The sequence below is a fragment of the Hylobates moloch genome, unplaced genomic scaffold (assembly GCF_009828535.3).
Source record: "Hylobates moloch isolate HMO894 unplaced genomic scaffold, HMol_V3 SCAFFOLD_1, whole genome shotgun sequence".
In the NCBI taxonomy this organism is placed as follows: Eukaryota; Metazoa; Chordata; class Mammalia; order Primates; family Hylobatidae; genus Hylobates; species Hylobates moloch.
In genome coordinates this window covers 147,372,900-147,385,078 of record NW_026652276.1, presented here as the reverse complement: position 1 = coordinate 147,385,078, position 12,179 = coordinate 147,372,900, and the positions used below count along the sequence as shown (strand labels likewise).

The 12,179-nt window shown below is 38.2% G+C and overlaps 1 protein-coding gene across 1 annotated transcript in view; it reads left to right on the top strand.

The window, feature by feature from the left end:
* Positions 1-12,179, top strand: part of DNAH11 (dynein axonemal heavy chain 11) — a 363,007-nt gene that overhangs the window by 147,482 nt on the left and 203,346 nt on the right. Inside the window, exons 36-40 of the mRNA XM_058446556.1 lie at positions 416-554; positions 5,089-5,181; positions 6,800-6,994; positions 7,829-7,906; positions 10,065-10,201. Coding sequence (XP_058302539.1) covers positions 416-554; positions 5,089-5,181; positions 6,800-6,994; positions 7,829-7,906; positions 10,065-10,201 — 642 coding nt within the window. The remainder of the gene's footprint in view (positions 1-415; positions 555-5,088; positions 5,182-6,799; positions 6,995-7,828; positions 7,907-10,064; positions 10,202-12,179) is intronic.

Below are 12,179 nucleotides of genomic sequence, written 5' to 3'. Positions count from 1 at the left end.
GGATTTATTCCACGGAAATAAGCAAATGCTATTTTCTAGACAGCCGGTTGTGAAAACATTAACCAGCACACCATTAACCACAGGTAAAGCCTTGCGCCTTGCTCAAAACATCATTATTCCTCTTTCTGCAGTGACAACTTACACCAGAAGTTTACAGAATGTATTCATGGATTTTCTTTGAACTCCTACGCCTGTGCTTCTGCCATTCCAGACTTTCTATCATTTTTTGTGTCCGGTAATGAGTGGACATTTTTTTTAGTTGAAGTGAAGGGTCTTATTAGCTGTGATTGACAGACATAATTATGATCTGCTTAGGAATGGTTGAAATGTTAGTACGAAATAATCACTTGATTTCAGCAATTTGTACTTATCACCTTGTCACATTTTAAAACTAAAATTCATATTTACTTTTTAGACCCTGTGCCATGGTGGCCCCTGACATTGAGCTTATCTGTGAAATCTTGTTAGTTGCTGAAGGTTTTGTGGATGCGCGTGCATTAGCCCGAAAGTTCATTACATTGTACACACTTTGCAAGGAGCTTCTCTCCAAGCAGGTGAGGGATCATTTGTTACGTTTTCTTGTTTTTACATACCATTGAAAAAGCTTTTGAAGTATGGATTTTAGGTAATTTATCATTCAAATTACATTAGACATTAAAAATTTTTTGTTCTTAAAAAAATTCAATAGTTTGGGGGAATAGGTGTTTTTTGGTTACATGGATAAGTTCTATAGTGGTAATTTTTGAGATCTTGGTGCACCTGAGGAGTGTACACTGTACCCAGTGTGTAGTCTTTTATCCCTCACCCACCTCCCACATTTTCTCCCAAGTCCCTGTAGGCCATTATATCATTCTTATGCCTTTGCATCCTCATAGCTTAGCTCCCACTTGTAAGTGAGAACATACGATATTTGGCTTTCCATTCCTGAGTTACTTCACTTAGAATAATGGTCTCCACCTCCATCCAGGTTGCTGCAAATGCCATTATTTCATGCCTTTTTATGACTGAGTAATATTCCATGGTGTATATATACCACATTTTCTTTATGCACTCATTGGCTGATGGACATTTAGGCTAGTGTATATTTTTGCAATTGCAAATTGTGCTTCTATAAATAGGCATGTGCAAGTGTCTTTTTCATATAATGACTACTTTTCCTCTGGGCAGATACCCAGTAGTGGGATTGCTGGATCAAATGGAGATTCCTTTAAAAACTAAAACTACCATTTCATTGGATGTTAGAAATATTTTTATATTTTCTATAAATTTTGAAAACCTTATTTTATAATTTTTATTTTTTTCTGAAATTAAATTTGAGGTATTTTAGTTCTGATATTTTATTTGTATTAATACTTTTTAAAATCAAGGAGCTGTGTGATTTTAACTTTGTCAATTTTGTAATTATAAATGGAATTTTATGTTGCCTCCCTTTTTTCGTGAAAATATTATTTTCTAGTAAGTAGGGCAGGAGTGTTCATCAGAGTAAGATAAGGCTAATTTTCTGAAGAATATCAAGATAAGGCTAATTTTCTGAAGAATATCTCAAGGAATGTTAAAATTATTCTCATTTATTGGTAATTATTTAAAGGTAGGGTTGACTGGCTTTTTGTTCTTTTAAATTTTTGCTCTACAATTTCCTTGTCTCTAAAATGGGTCAAATTTATATACTCTCTACTCTCCAACCATAAGCTTCTTGAAGATTTATTGAAGTTGCTGACAAGCCACAGAAATTACATATATATCAGCATCAGTATTTTAAAATTCAGCCATATGGTCATTTTTGACTTTGGTCTTTTGATAACATTTCATTAATTACTGGTGACATTATTCTGTAGTCAAAATGAAAGTATCAAAATACTGCAGTTGCAACCACACAGTTACCTTACTGCCACGTATTCATTTTAACTTGCTCATTGTTAAGGCAAAATATGGAATATGAGAGTGATTTATGTTGTCCTTTTAGTAACTGAATTTACATTGGGTAGGTGGAATCATAATTTTTAACAACTGTCTCTGGGTAGTAAGATTATGGGTATTTTTTTTCCTCATTCTTACAATCTTTTTTTTAATGAGCCTATTTTAATTTTATCATGGTAAAAAGTCAGAAGAAAAAATGTAATAGAGCCCAGGGAATGTGGAGTTTCAACTATATCCATTTTCAGTAGTAATATTTAAATATTTAATGAGCATCTAGTATAACTAATAATGTGCTTTTTGCTGACCATGTTGAATGGGTAAGATTCAAAACAAATGAAACAAACACCCAGATTTCTGACTTTGAAGAATGTAGGTAATTCAGTTGACATGACATAAAAATTGGGAGACAATGGAGAATGAAAAGATTTTCAGAGTTTTCAAGGAAGAAAGGAACCAATATTTATTGAATGGGTACTATGTGTTATGTTACAAAACCGTCAAAAGAAGTTTGCAAGTTTGATTTTATTAGCCCTGTTTTACATATGAGAAAACTGAGCAAAACAACCTGTCCCAAGTCCATATAGCTAACAAGGGATAAGGGCAAGATTTGACTTCAGTTCGAATTCTCTCTAGGACACACCTGTAGCCAATTACAAGAGGAAGGTGTTTGGAGTACAGGTAGAACAAAGAAGGAAAGAGTTTGCTAACTCAGAAATGTCACAAATGAGCAAAAAGAAATCTGGCCAGGACAGAAGAGCTGGGTTAGGAACACCATTCAAGGATAACTTTCTGTGCTACAGAAATGGATTTGGGAAAAGAATCAGCAGACATTTTTGACCAATAGAATGATATAACGAAAATGGTGAAGATACTTTTAGCAATTTGCGTTGTTTAAATGTTTAGCAGAGGCACCAAGTCCTGTGAAATCTGTGGTCCAAAAATTTCTTCTGCGTCCACTCCTTTTATTGTTACTGCAATAACTTAGCCACCTCCCATTGTTGCCCTCAAAGTTCTTATTCTCAGAAACACCATTTGACCCAGCAATCCCCTTTCTAGGTACATACCCAAAGGGTTATAAATCATTCTACTATAAAGACACATGCACACATGTGTTTATTGCAGCACTATTTACAATAGCAAAGACTTGGAACCAACCTAAATGCCCATCAATGATAGACTGGGTAAAGAAAATATGGTACATATACACCATGGAATACTATGCAGCCGTAAAAAAGGATGAGTTCATGTCCTTTCCAGGGACATGGATGAGGATGGAAACCATCATTCTCAGCAAACTAATACAGGAACAGGAAACCAAATGCCACATATTCTCACTCATAAGTAGGAGTTGAACAGTGAGAACATATGGGCACAAGGAGGGGAACATCACACCCTGGAGCCTGTCGGGGGGGCGGGGTGGAGGGCTAGGGGACTGATAGCATTAGGAGAAATACCTAATGTAGATAACAGGTTGATGGGTACAGCAATCCACCATGGTACATGTATACCTATGTAACAAACATGCACATTCTGCACATGTATCCTGGAACTTAAAAAACAACAGCAACAACAACAAAACCTCTGGTTCTTTCCCCTCCCTTTCCTCTTCAAGCCTCAGCCTACTCCATCAGTGGCTTTCAAATGATCTTTACCATGACCCACAGTAAAAAATACTTCTTCTATTGCGACTCAGTGCATACACACATGTACAACCAAACCAAAATTTTCACCAAACACTTTTTACTTTTTTTTTTTTTTTTTTGAGATAGAGCCTCACTTTGTTACCGAGGCTGGAGTACAGTAATGTAATCATAGCTCACCACAGCCTCGACCTCCCTGGCTCAAGTGATCTTTCCATCTCAGCCTCCTAAGTAACTGATACTGTAGGCGTGCACCATCACGCCCAGCTAATTTTTGTATTTTTTGCAGGGGTGGGGTTTCCCCCTGTTGCCCAGGCTGGTCTGGAACTCCTGGGCTGAAGCAATCTGCCCGCCTCAGCCTCCCAAAGTGCTGAGATGACAGGCATGAGCCACCACGCTCAGCCACTTTTTGCTCTTATTTGCATCACACCGTGGTGTTTTTCATTTTGTTCTACTTTATTACAGACAAAAATGATGTTCGAGACCTACTAAATTGATTTTATTATCCACTGATGGAGTAAATGGGATATTTGTAATGTAATATTGTTTCACTGCCCACAAAAAAATTTGTACTCACATTAATTCACTTTACTCCTACAACCACTTATACAGTAGGTGGGTGCTTTTATCTGCCTTTTTATAGATGATGATTCTGAGGCTGTGGGAGGTAAAGTGTCTTTCCCACAGACACAGCTGAAAGACATTTGAGAGATGGGTTGTTACTATGTGGGTTGTAGCTGGACGGCGACAGAGAAGGCTAGTCCGGTGTAAGCAGTTAGTTCGTTAGGAATACCTTTACTGAGCACCTACCCTGTGCCATGCAATGTGCTAGCCCCAAGAAGACAGTGAATATATGGGAAATAAGTTTATCATGAGAAAGAGCCGGAAGAAAAAATGTAATTGGACCCAGGGAGCATGGAGTTGCAATTTTATCCAATCTCAGAAGTAATATTCTGAGATCCTCTAGGAGCTCAGACCCTGTGGGAGGAGTCTTCATTAGGGCTAATGTTGTAGTCTCAAAAAAAGATAATTGAATCTTAATGACATGGTTTTTATTATATTATGTGCTGGCATCTAGGCAGAAGTGTCTGATTAAGAGGTGGAGTAATTGGGGCCATCAGGGATCGAAGTCTGGGGAGAAGTAGAATACCAGGGCCCTTGATGAAACCAGCACAGGTGGAGAAATGTGCTTCTGGTTGGAGGTGAAAATGTGGAATTTGCTGAGCTACTGAGTTAGCAGGTCTATTGAGAGAGTACAGCAAGGGAGGTGGATGGAGCCTTGGGCAAATACTGCAGTTAAGTTCTACGGAAAGAAGAGACTTGCTGACAGAGGCAAAAAGTGAAAGAAACAGGACGACACTACAGGGACATGATTTTCACAGTTTCAAAGAGCAGAAGAAAATAGTATTTTGAATCATTAAAGTGTGTATTTATCTGAACTCCTTTTTTAAAACTTTGAGCTCTAACCTCTGGAATGAGAATCTTATTCCCTCATACAAATTTTGAGAAAATAAACCTGTTTTGATTTTAGGATCATTATGATTGGGGACTTCGTGCTATTAAGTCTGTCTTGGTTGTGGCTGGATCTCTGAAACGAGGAGATAAAAATAGACCCGAAGATCAGGTACTGCAATGCTAATATGATTTTGTTGAGTGAGTAGCTGGCCAGCTTCACAGAAATGAAAGCATATGCCTGGATGGTGGGGCATGCACAGCACAACTTTTAAAAAGCATAACATCTGTTGTTAATGCAGGAAATTTGAGGATTGGCATTCCTTATAAGAGGTCACAAGTGGTCTTGAGTACAGAGATATGAATCTGGAAAAGAAAATGTGGTTTTACAAGTACTTTTGAAATAGCCACAAAAAGTATTTTGACAGTCATAATCAAATAATTCAGTAATCACTGTTTGATTTCCTCTGAGGAACATTTAAGAAATCTGATTGAGTTGGGATATTAATCCTGGAAAGTCAGTGAATACATATGGGAGAAAGAACATCCATTTCATGGGACATAAGATGGGCATGCAGAATGAAACAGGAAGGGTGGGTGCCTAACACCAATGAAATGCTTGATTGGTTGGTCAGAGCTGCTAGAGAAATGTTCTGCTCTCCTTCCTGGAGAGAAACAATAACAACACTTCATGAATTTTTCCCTTAAGTAGCCAGAGCAATAGATATGTGTTATCAGTCCATTTTCACTCTGTTACAAAGAACTACTTGAGAATGGGAAATTTATAAAGAGGTTTAATTGACTCACAGTTCTACAGGCTTAACAGGAAGCATGACTGGGAGAACTCAGGAAACTGATGATCGTGGAGGAAGGCAAGCGGGAAGCACAGACCTTCTTCACATGGTGACGGGAGAGAGAGAGAGAGTGAAGGGGAAAGTGCCACACACTTTTAAACCATCAGATCTCCTGAGAACAGCAAGGAGGAAATCCACCCCATTGATGATCCAATCACCTCCCACTAAGCCCTCCTCCAATTTGACATGAGATTTGGGTGGGGACACAAATCCAAACCATATCAATACTTATCACCATGTGTATGTGCAATATGACTTTAGAAATAGCAAAAAAAAAAAAAAAAAAAACTTCATCTGCTCTGTGTCCTTTTTTAAATTGAGAGATATTTATTATGTATTTTTCTACTTTGCCAATATTTCTCCCTTTTCCTCTTAATTTCCTCGTAATTTAGTATTAGGTCAAGATTTTCTTTCATTTATTTGTTCTTTTGCTTTTTAAAATTTTTGTTGGAATGCTTAGCTCTTTCTCTAAAAGTTATCCTGACGTTTGAGTTACTGCTTTTAAAATCTTTGGCTTACAGCCAAGGTGTAACAACAACAACAAAACTAAAAATGTTTGAGATTATCATTCTAAGATTCTCAGAGTACTTTGGATAAAATGATCTGATGGGCTTGATTAATTTAAATTCTGAGTTTGAGGATTCAAGAGAGAAGGCCCTTAGACTGTTTCTGAAGATCATTGGCAGGGAAGGAAAAGGCCTCCTTGCTGTTCTTATTCTAAAGATTATCCATTGTATCAGTTCAGCCTTCTCATGTTCTGATGCATCAATTTTAAACATTTAACCTCCCTATTGATAGAATGCCATCTTAATGGAGAACAGTACCAATATCTCATGCTTCACATATGAGGATTAAAAATAACAAACATCTTTAGTTCTTTAGGTGTTTGTTAGACCTTGTATTGGCTTTTTTATAAAATGTTTTTTTTTTTTCTAGGTACTCATGAGAGCATTAAGGGATTTCAATATGCCTAAAATAGTGACTGACGACATCCCAGTGTTTCTGGGCCTGGTCAGTGACCTGTTTCCAGCCCTGGATGTGCCCCGGAGGAGGAAGCTGCACTTTGAACAGATGGTCAGGCAGTCTACCCTGGAGCTCCGCCTGCAGCCTGAAGAGAGCTTCATCCTCAAAGTAAAAGGAGCATTTGCTTTTCATGGCAGCTGTTGGGATTGTCAGTGGAAATAATTGTGGCTAATTGATACTAAAGCAAGATGTTAACTTGTACCCTAACCTTAATAGGATCTTAATATGTGCTTTCAAGCATTTTCATATGGCAGGATGAAGTAAACATAAGTAAATATTTTAGTAGCCCCACTCTGTAAGGTGAAAACATAAATATGATTGTCATGGCTTTAAATATAAGCAAACTTTTAATTAGGTTACAAAACTTGTTGGTTCTTGGAGGCATGCACTAAAAATTTACTTTGTTCTTTCCTCCTTTTTAGAGAACATTGGAAGTAAAATCATTAGTGCATGCTTTTAATGAGGGAAGAATGACAACATGTATGAGAATAACTTAGGTAGATATTATCTGACGTATCAAAGCCTTGTGCATATTATTCAATTTGAATTCAGTGAATGCATGGATATTGAACACTATATACATTATCCATTGTAGATATTTTACAGGATATAAATCATTACTCAGTTGTAGATGGTGATTGGCTATGTACAGTGTCTGTTCAAAACTCATGAAGAGTTAATGATTTTTGTAAGTAACCCCTGCCATATACTGAGTACTGCATAAAATCATGGTTTGGCTTTAGTCTCAGCCCTGTGGTCTACGTGGGAGATCCAGGAAAACTATACTTTTCACTTATGGTCTATTTTAACTTTCTCTGAACATACTGTTGTCAGTGGGGGCTGGCTTGGGTGTAAGGAAAGAAGAATTGGGCAAAAATGGTAGGTTATCTTTTTGTCACCAACTCATTAAAGGAAAGCAGCAACCGGCTGTTTGCTCTGCAGGTTGTCCAGCTTGAGGAGCTGTTGGCTGTGCGGCACTCGGTCTTTGTGGTTGGAAATGCAGGCACAGGAAAGAGTAAGGTATAGTAAATTGCCTAATAGCTTACAACTCTGGAAAGAACGTTTGTTGTCATTGTGGTTCGGCCTATTTTCAATGCTACTCAAAAGAATTCCCCTCCATGAAGCCCACCATAATTTGGGGTCAGAATCTGAGACTGAAATCTTGCTGCTTGATCAATTGACATTCTTTTCCTTTATACTGGGTCAGCGAGGGGGGAACAAGAAACAAATAGAGCATTGCATTCACATAGGAAAAGCAAGCCAACATGAAGATTGAACTTTCCACATGAGATGTTCGGTATCAGATGCAGGCATTTCGATATACACCATCCTACCTTATGCACCTTTCAATACATTTATGCTTGGATTCTTTTATCAAAGATAAACGTATTAAGAGACTGTGGAATAAGATATCTGGCTGGAAGATTGGATTGGCTCTAGCCACATTTATCAAACCTGTTTTCTTTTCCAAGTCATCCTTGATTCTCCTCCCCATATCATTCAGAAAAACAAACCCAAATATTTTTCTTCAGTACTCTCTCAGAAATATAACCCTCTATATGGCCAAACAAAACCTAAAAATAAAAGGAAGTGGCAAAACCCACATTTTTGAGGTACCTATTACGTGCTTTGCTAGGTGCATAATGTATGATTTACTCTGCACAACAATGATATACTATGAGTATTATTATCCCCATTTTTAGTTCACTGCTTGATTTTGTTTGGTCTTACTGACAGTCCTGGCAACATACTTATTTTCTTGGTTGGCAGACGGTATATGCAGAACTGCATGCATTTTAATTCAGGATGCTTGGGTATAAACATACTTGGTAGCCAACAGCTAAAAATAATCAGATTGAGCATATGAGATTTTAGAGGATGGCAGTATACGGAACTAGCCAGTATTTAGATCGGAACCCAAAGTGGAACAACTGTAAGAAAAAAAAAATCTCTGTATAGACATTTTTCTAGTGAAAAATATAATAAATGAAATATTAAAGTAGATAACTGATAGACCTGTAATTATTTTGTTAGAGTAAGTTACAGATGTAGGCCACAGTTCAAGGAAGGATAAAATTAAATTCTATACTTTCCAGTAGATTAATGGTTTCTAAAAATATAAGCTTAATATTCCTAAGGCATTTACTTTCTTTCTTCTAGTCTTCACCATTTCTGTTCTACTCAACAGGTACGTAACCCAAGATGCCCGGAGCACTGCAGCTCAGGGAGACGTTCTTTAGCATCTTATCATTTCAAAGTGTTTGCCAATTGTTTATCAGTTTTTCAAAACGCCCGTGAGTAGGTCAGCATTATAAATATCTAAGACAAAAGCCACAGCTTTTCGAAGAAGCAAAAGGGAGAGTTAGGGCAGATATTTGAGTTGAAGTATCAATTAATGGAATAAACATACACTGAGCACCTGTTCTGTGAGTTCTCATTCTCAAGGCTTTTCCTCAATTATCAGGATCAGGGTTTGTCAACCTCAGCGCTGTTGACATTCTGGACTTGATAAGTCTGCTGTAGGAGGCTATCCTGTGCATTGAAAGATATTTAGCAACCTCCCTGGTCTCTATCCACCAGATGTCCAGAAGCTCCTTCCCCCTTCTTCCCCCAAGTCTGTTTTTGAGAACCACTGCCCTAAGTCTCTAGGTCTCAAGGCATGGCCAGGCCAGTATCATTTGTATCAGCTGGGCCCTTGTTGGAACTGTACATTACTGGCCCCACCTCAGACCTACTGAAATAGAAGCTCTGGGATTGGGATCAGCAATCTGTATTTTAATACCCTCCAAACGATTCTGATGTAGGCTACATTTTGAGAAAAACCAATCTTGCTGATTCAGGCAGGGTAGATTTTGTAATCAACATGAATGCTTATTTATGTATGGTCCTCCACTTTGCACACATGATTAAAAATCTCAAATGAGAAAGTGACTCCCTTTAGTCTAAATAGTTCAAAGAGTCAAGTGAACTGATTCTGTCTTGCTGAGTATTTGTAAGATGAAGCTTTTCAAGATGGTAATGGGAATGCACATATGTGCATTTTTCCCCTTCTCGATCTTAGCACACACAGAGCATCTAGGAACATATAATGAATAAGGGAAACTCTTCAGAAATCTTTTACTTTCCATTTGGCTTATGTCAGTATTAATTTTTTTGGCTCTTTCCTCCTTCCCCTCAGATTTTGAGAACATTGAACCGAACATATGTTAACATGAAACAGAAGCCGGTTTGGAATGACTTAAACCCTAAAGCTGTGACAACAGATGAACTCTTTGGTTTCATACATCATGCTACCCGAGAATGGAAAGATGGCAAGTAGTATTTCCCCTTTAGAAGTGCTCAATTTTTTTTTCTATCCAGAAAGCCGTTTTTCAGTACAAGCCAATTTTAGTCATAGTCACAGACTTACTGTTTATGTGTTGGCATTATTGGAAATATAGCAGATCACAACAGCATTTATAATGTATAAATTAAAACTAGATTTGAATAAGTACTTGATTTGCATTCAGCAGATTTGCACTCAGAGCTGTTGTATTTTATCCCACGTCAATTATGTCAGGGCTCCCTGTAAATCAGGAGTGAAGTCAACATGAATGCCTCAGGAAACATCTATAAAGTACCTGATATGAGACACTGAAGTTCAGGCAGACATTATTGCAGGTGCCAGGGACAAAAGTCAATAGGGCATGTTTCTTGCCCTGAGAGTATTTGTAAGCAAACAGATCCGTTTGTGACAATCTGTTAAGATTTCCTGTTACAGTAAATGCGCTACCCTTGGCATCATCCTTGAGGCCTCTCTCTCTCTGACACCCTGCATCCAACCTCACAGCAAATCCTATAGGCTTTGCCTTTAAAATGTACATGAATTCCAGTTCTTCTCACCTTCTCCCTAGATGCCACGTTAGTCAAAGCCGCCATCATGTCTCGCCTGTACTACCGCAGTGGGTAATCTCCTCCTGCTGGTTTCCCTGCAGTTCATTTGACCTAAAGCAGACAGAGGGTCTTCAAATGTTACTTCTCTGCTTTTGATTTCTAGTGGGTTCCAATCACCTTTAGAATCCAACCTTTTCCATGGCTTATAAGGCTCTGTGTGATTGGATCCCTGCCCCTGTCCCCAAATCCCACCATCCCTGACTTCATTTCCCACCACTTAACTATAATCCATTCATTCTGGCCTCTTTGCTATTCGTTGAACTTGCTGCCATCACGGGACCTCAGCACCTCATGTTCCTGCCGTCGGCAGCACTCTTCTGGATGCCTGCATGACTTGCTCCCTTATTTCAGCATCTGGTCAAATGTCATCTCAGAGAAGACTTCCCTGATGGCAGATCTAAAGTAGAAATACAAATCAAAATCACAATGAGATAGAATCTCATACCAGTCAGAAAGACTATTATGAAAAAGTCAAATGATGATGGTGAGGCTGTGGAGAAAAGGGACCGCTTGTAGACTTGTTGGGAATGTAAATAAGTTCAGTCACTATGGAAAGCAGTTTGGAGATTTCTCAAAAAATTTAAAACGGAACTACCATTTGACCCAGCAATCCCATTATTGGGTATATACCTAAAGGAAAACAAATTGTTCTACCAAAAAGACACATTCACTCGTATGTTCACTGCAGCACTATTCACAATAGCAAAGACATGGAATCAACCTAAGTGCCCATTAATCATGGATTAAAGAAAACATGGTACATGTACACCATGGAATACTATGTAGCCATAAAAAAGAACAACATCATTTTTTTTCAGCAGCATGGATGTAGCTGGAGGCCATTATCCTAAGTGAATTAATGCTGAAACAGAAAACCAAATACTGCACGTTCTCATTCACAAGTGGGAGCTAAACATTGGGTACATGTGGACATAAAGATGGGAACCATTGACACTGAGGCCTACTAGAGGTAGCAGGGAAGGAGAGGAGCAGGGGATGTAAAACTACCTGTTGGTTACTATGCTTACTACCTGGACGATGGCACCATTTGTATCCCAAACCTCAATGTCACACAGTATACCCATGCAACAAACCTGCATGTGTATCATCTGAACCTAAAATAAAAGTTGAAATTTGAAAAATAGTAATAATAAAGCAGGACACCCTTCATCATTCTCTGTCCTCTCATCTTGTATACACTCCTTTTTCTGTGGGACGGTTTTTACTGTCTCAGCCTAGCTTCTGTCTTTTTGTAAAGAACTATGGCAGGGAGAGAACCGTATCTGTTTAGGCTGAAAAACTGTGGAAACTGTTCAAATCAGTGACTATTAGAAAAGTTTGCTGGCTGCTATATGAATCA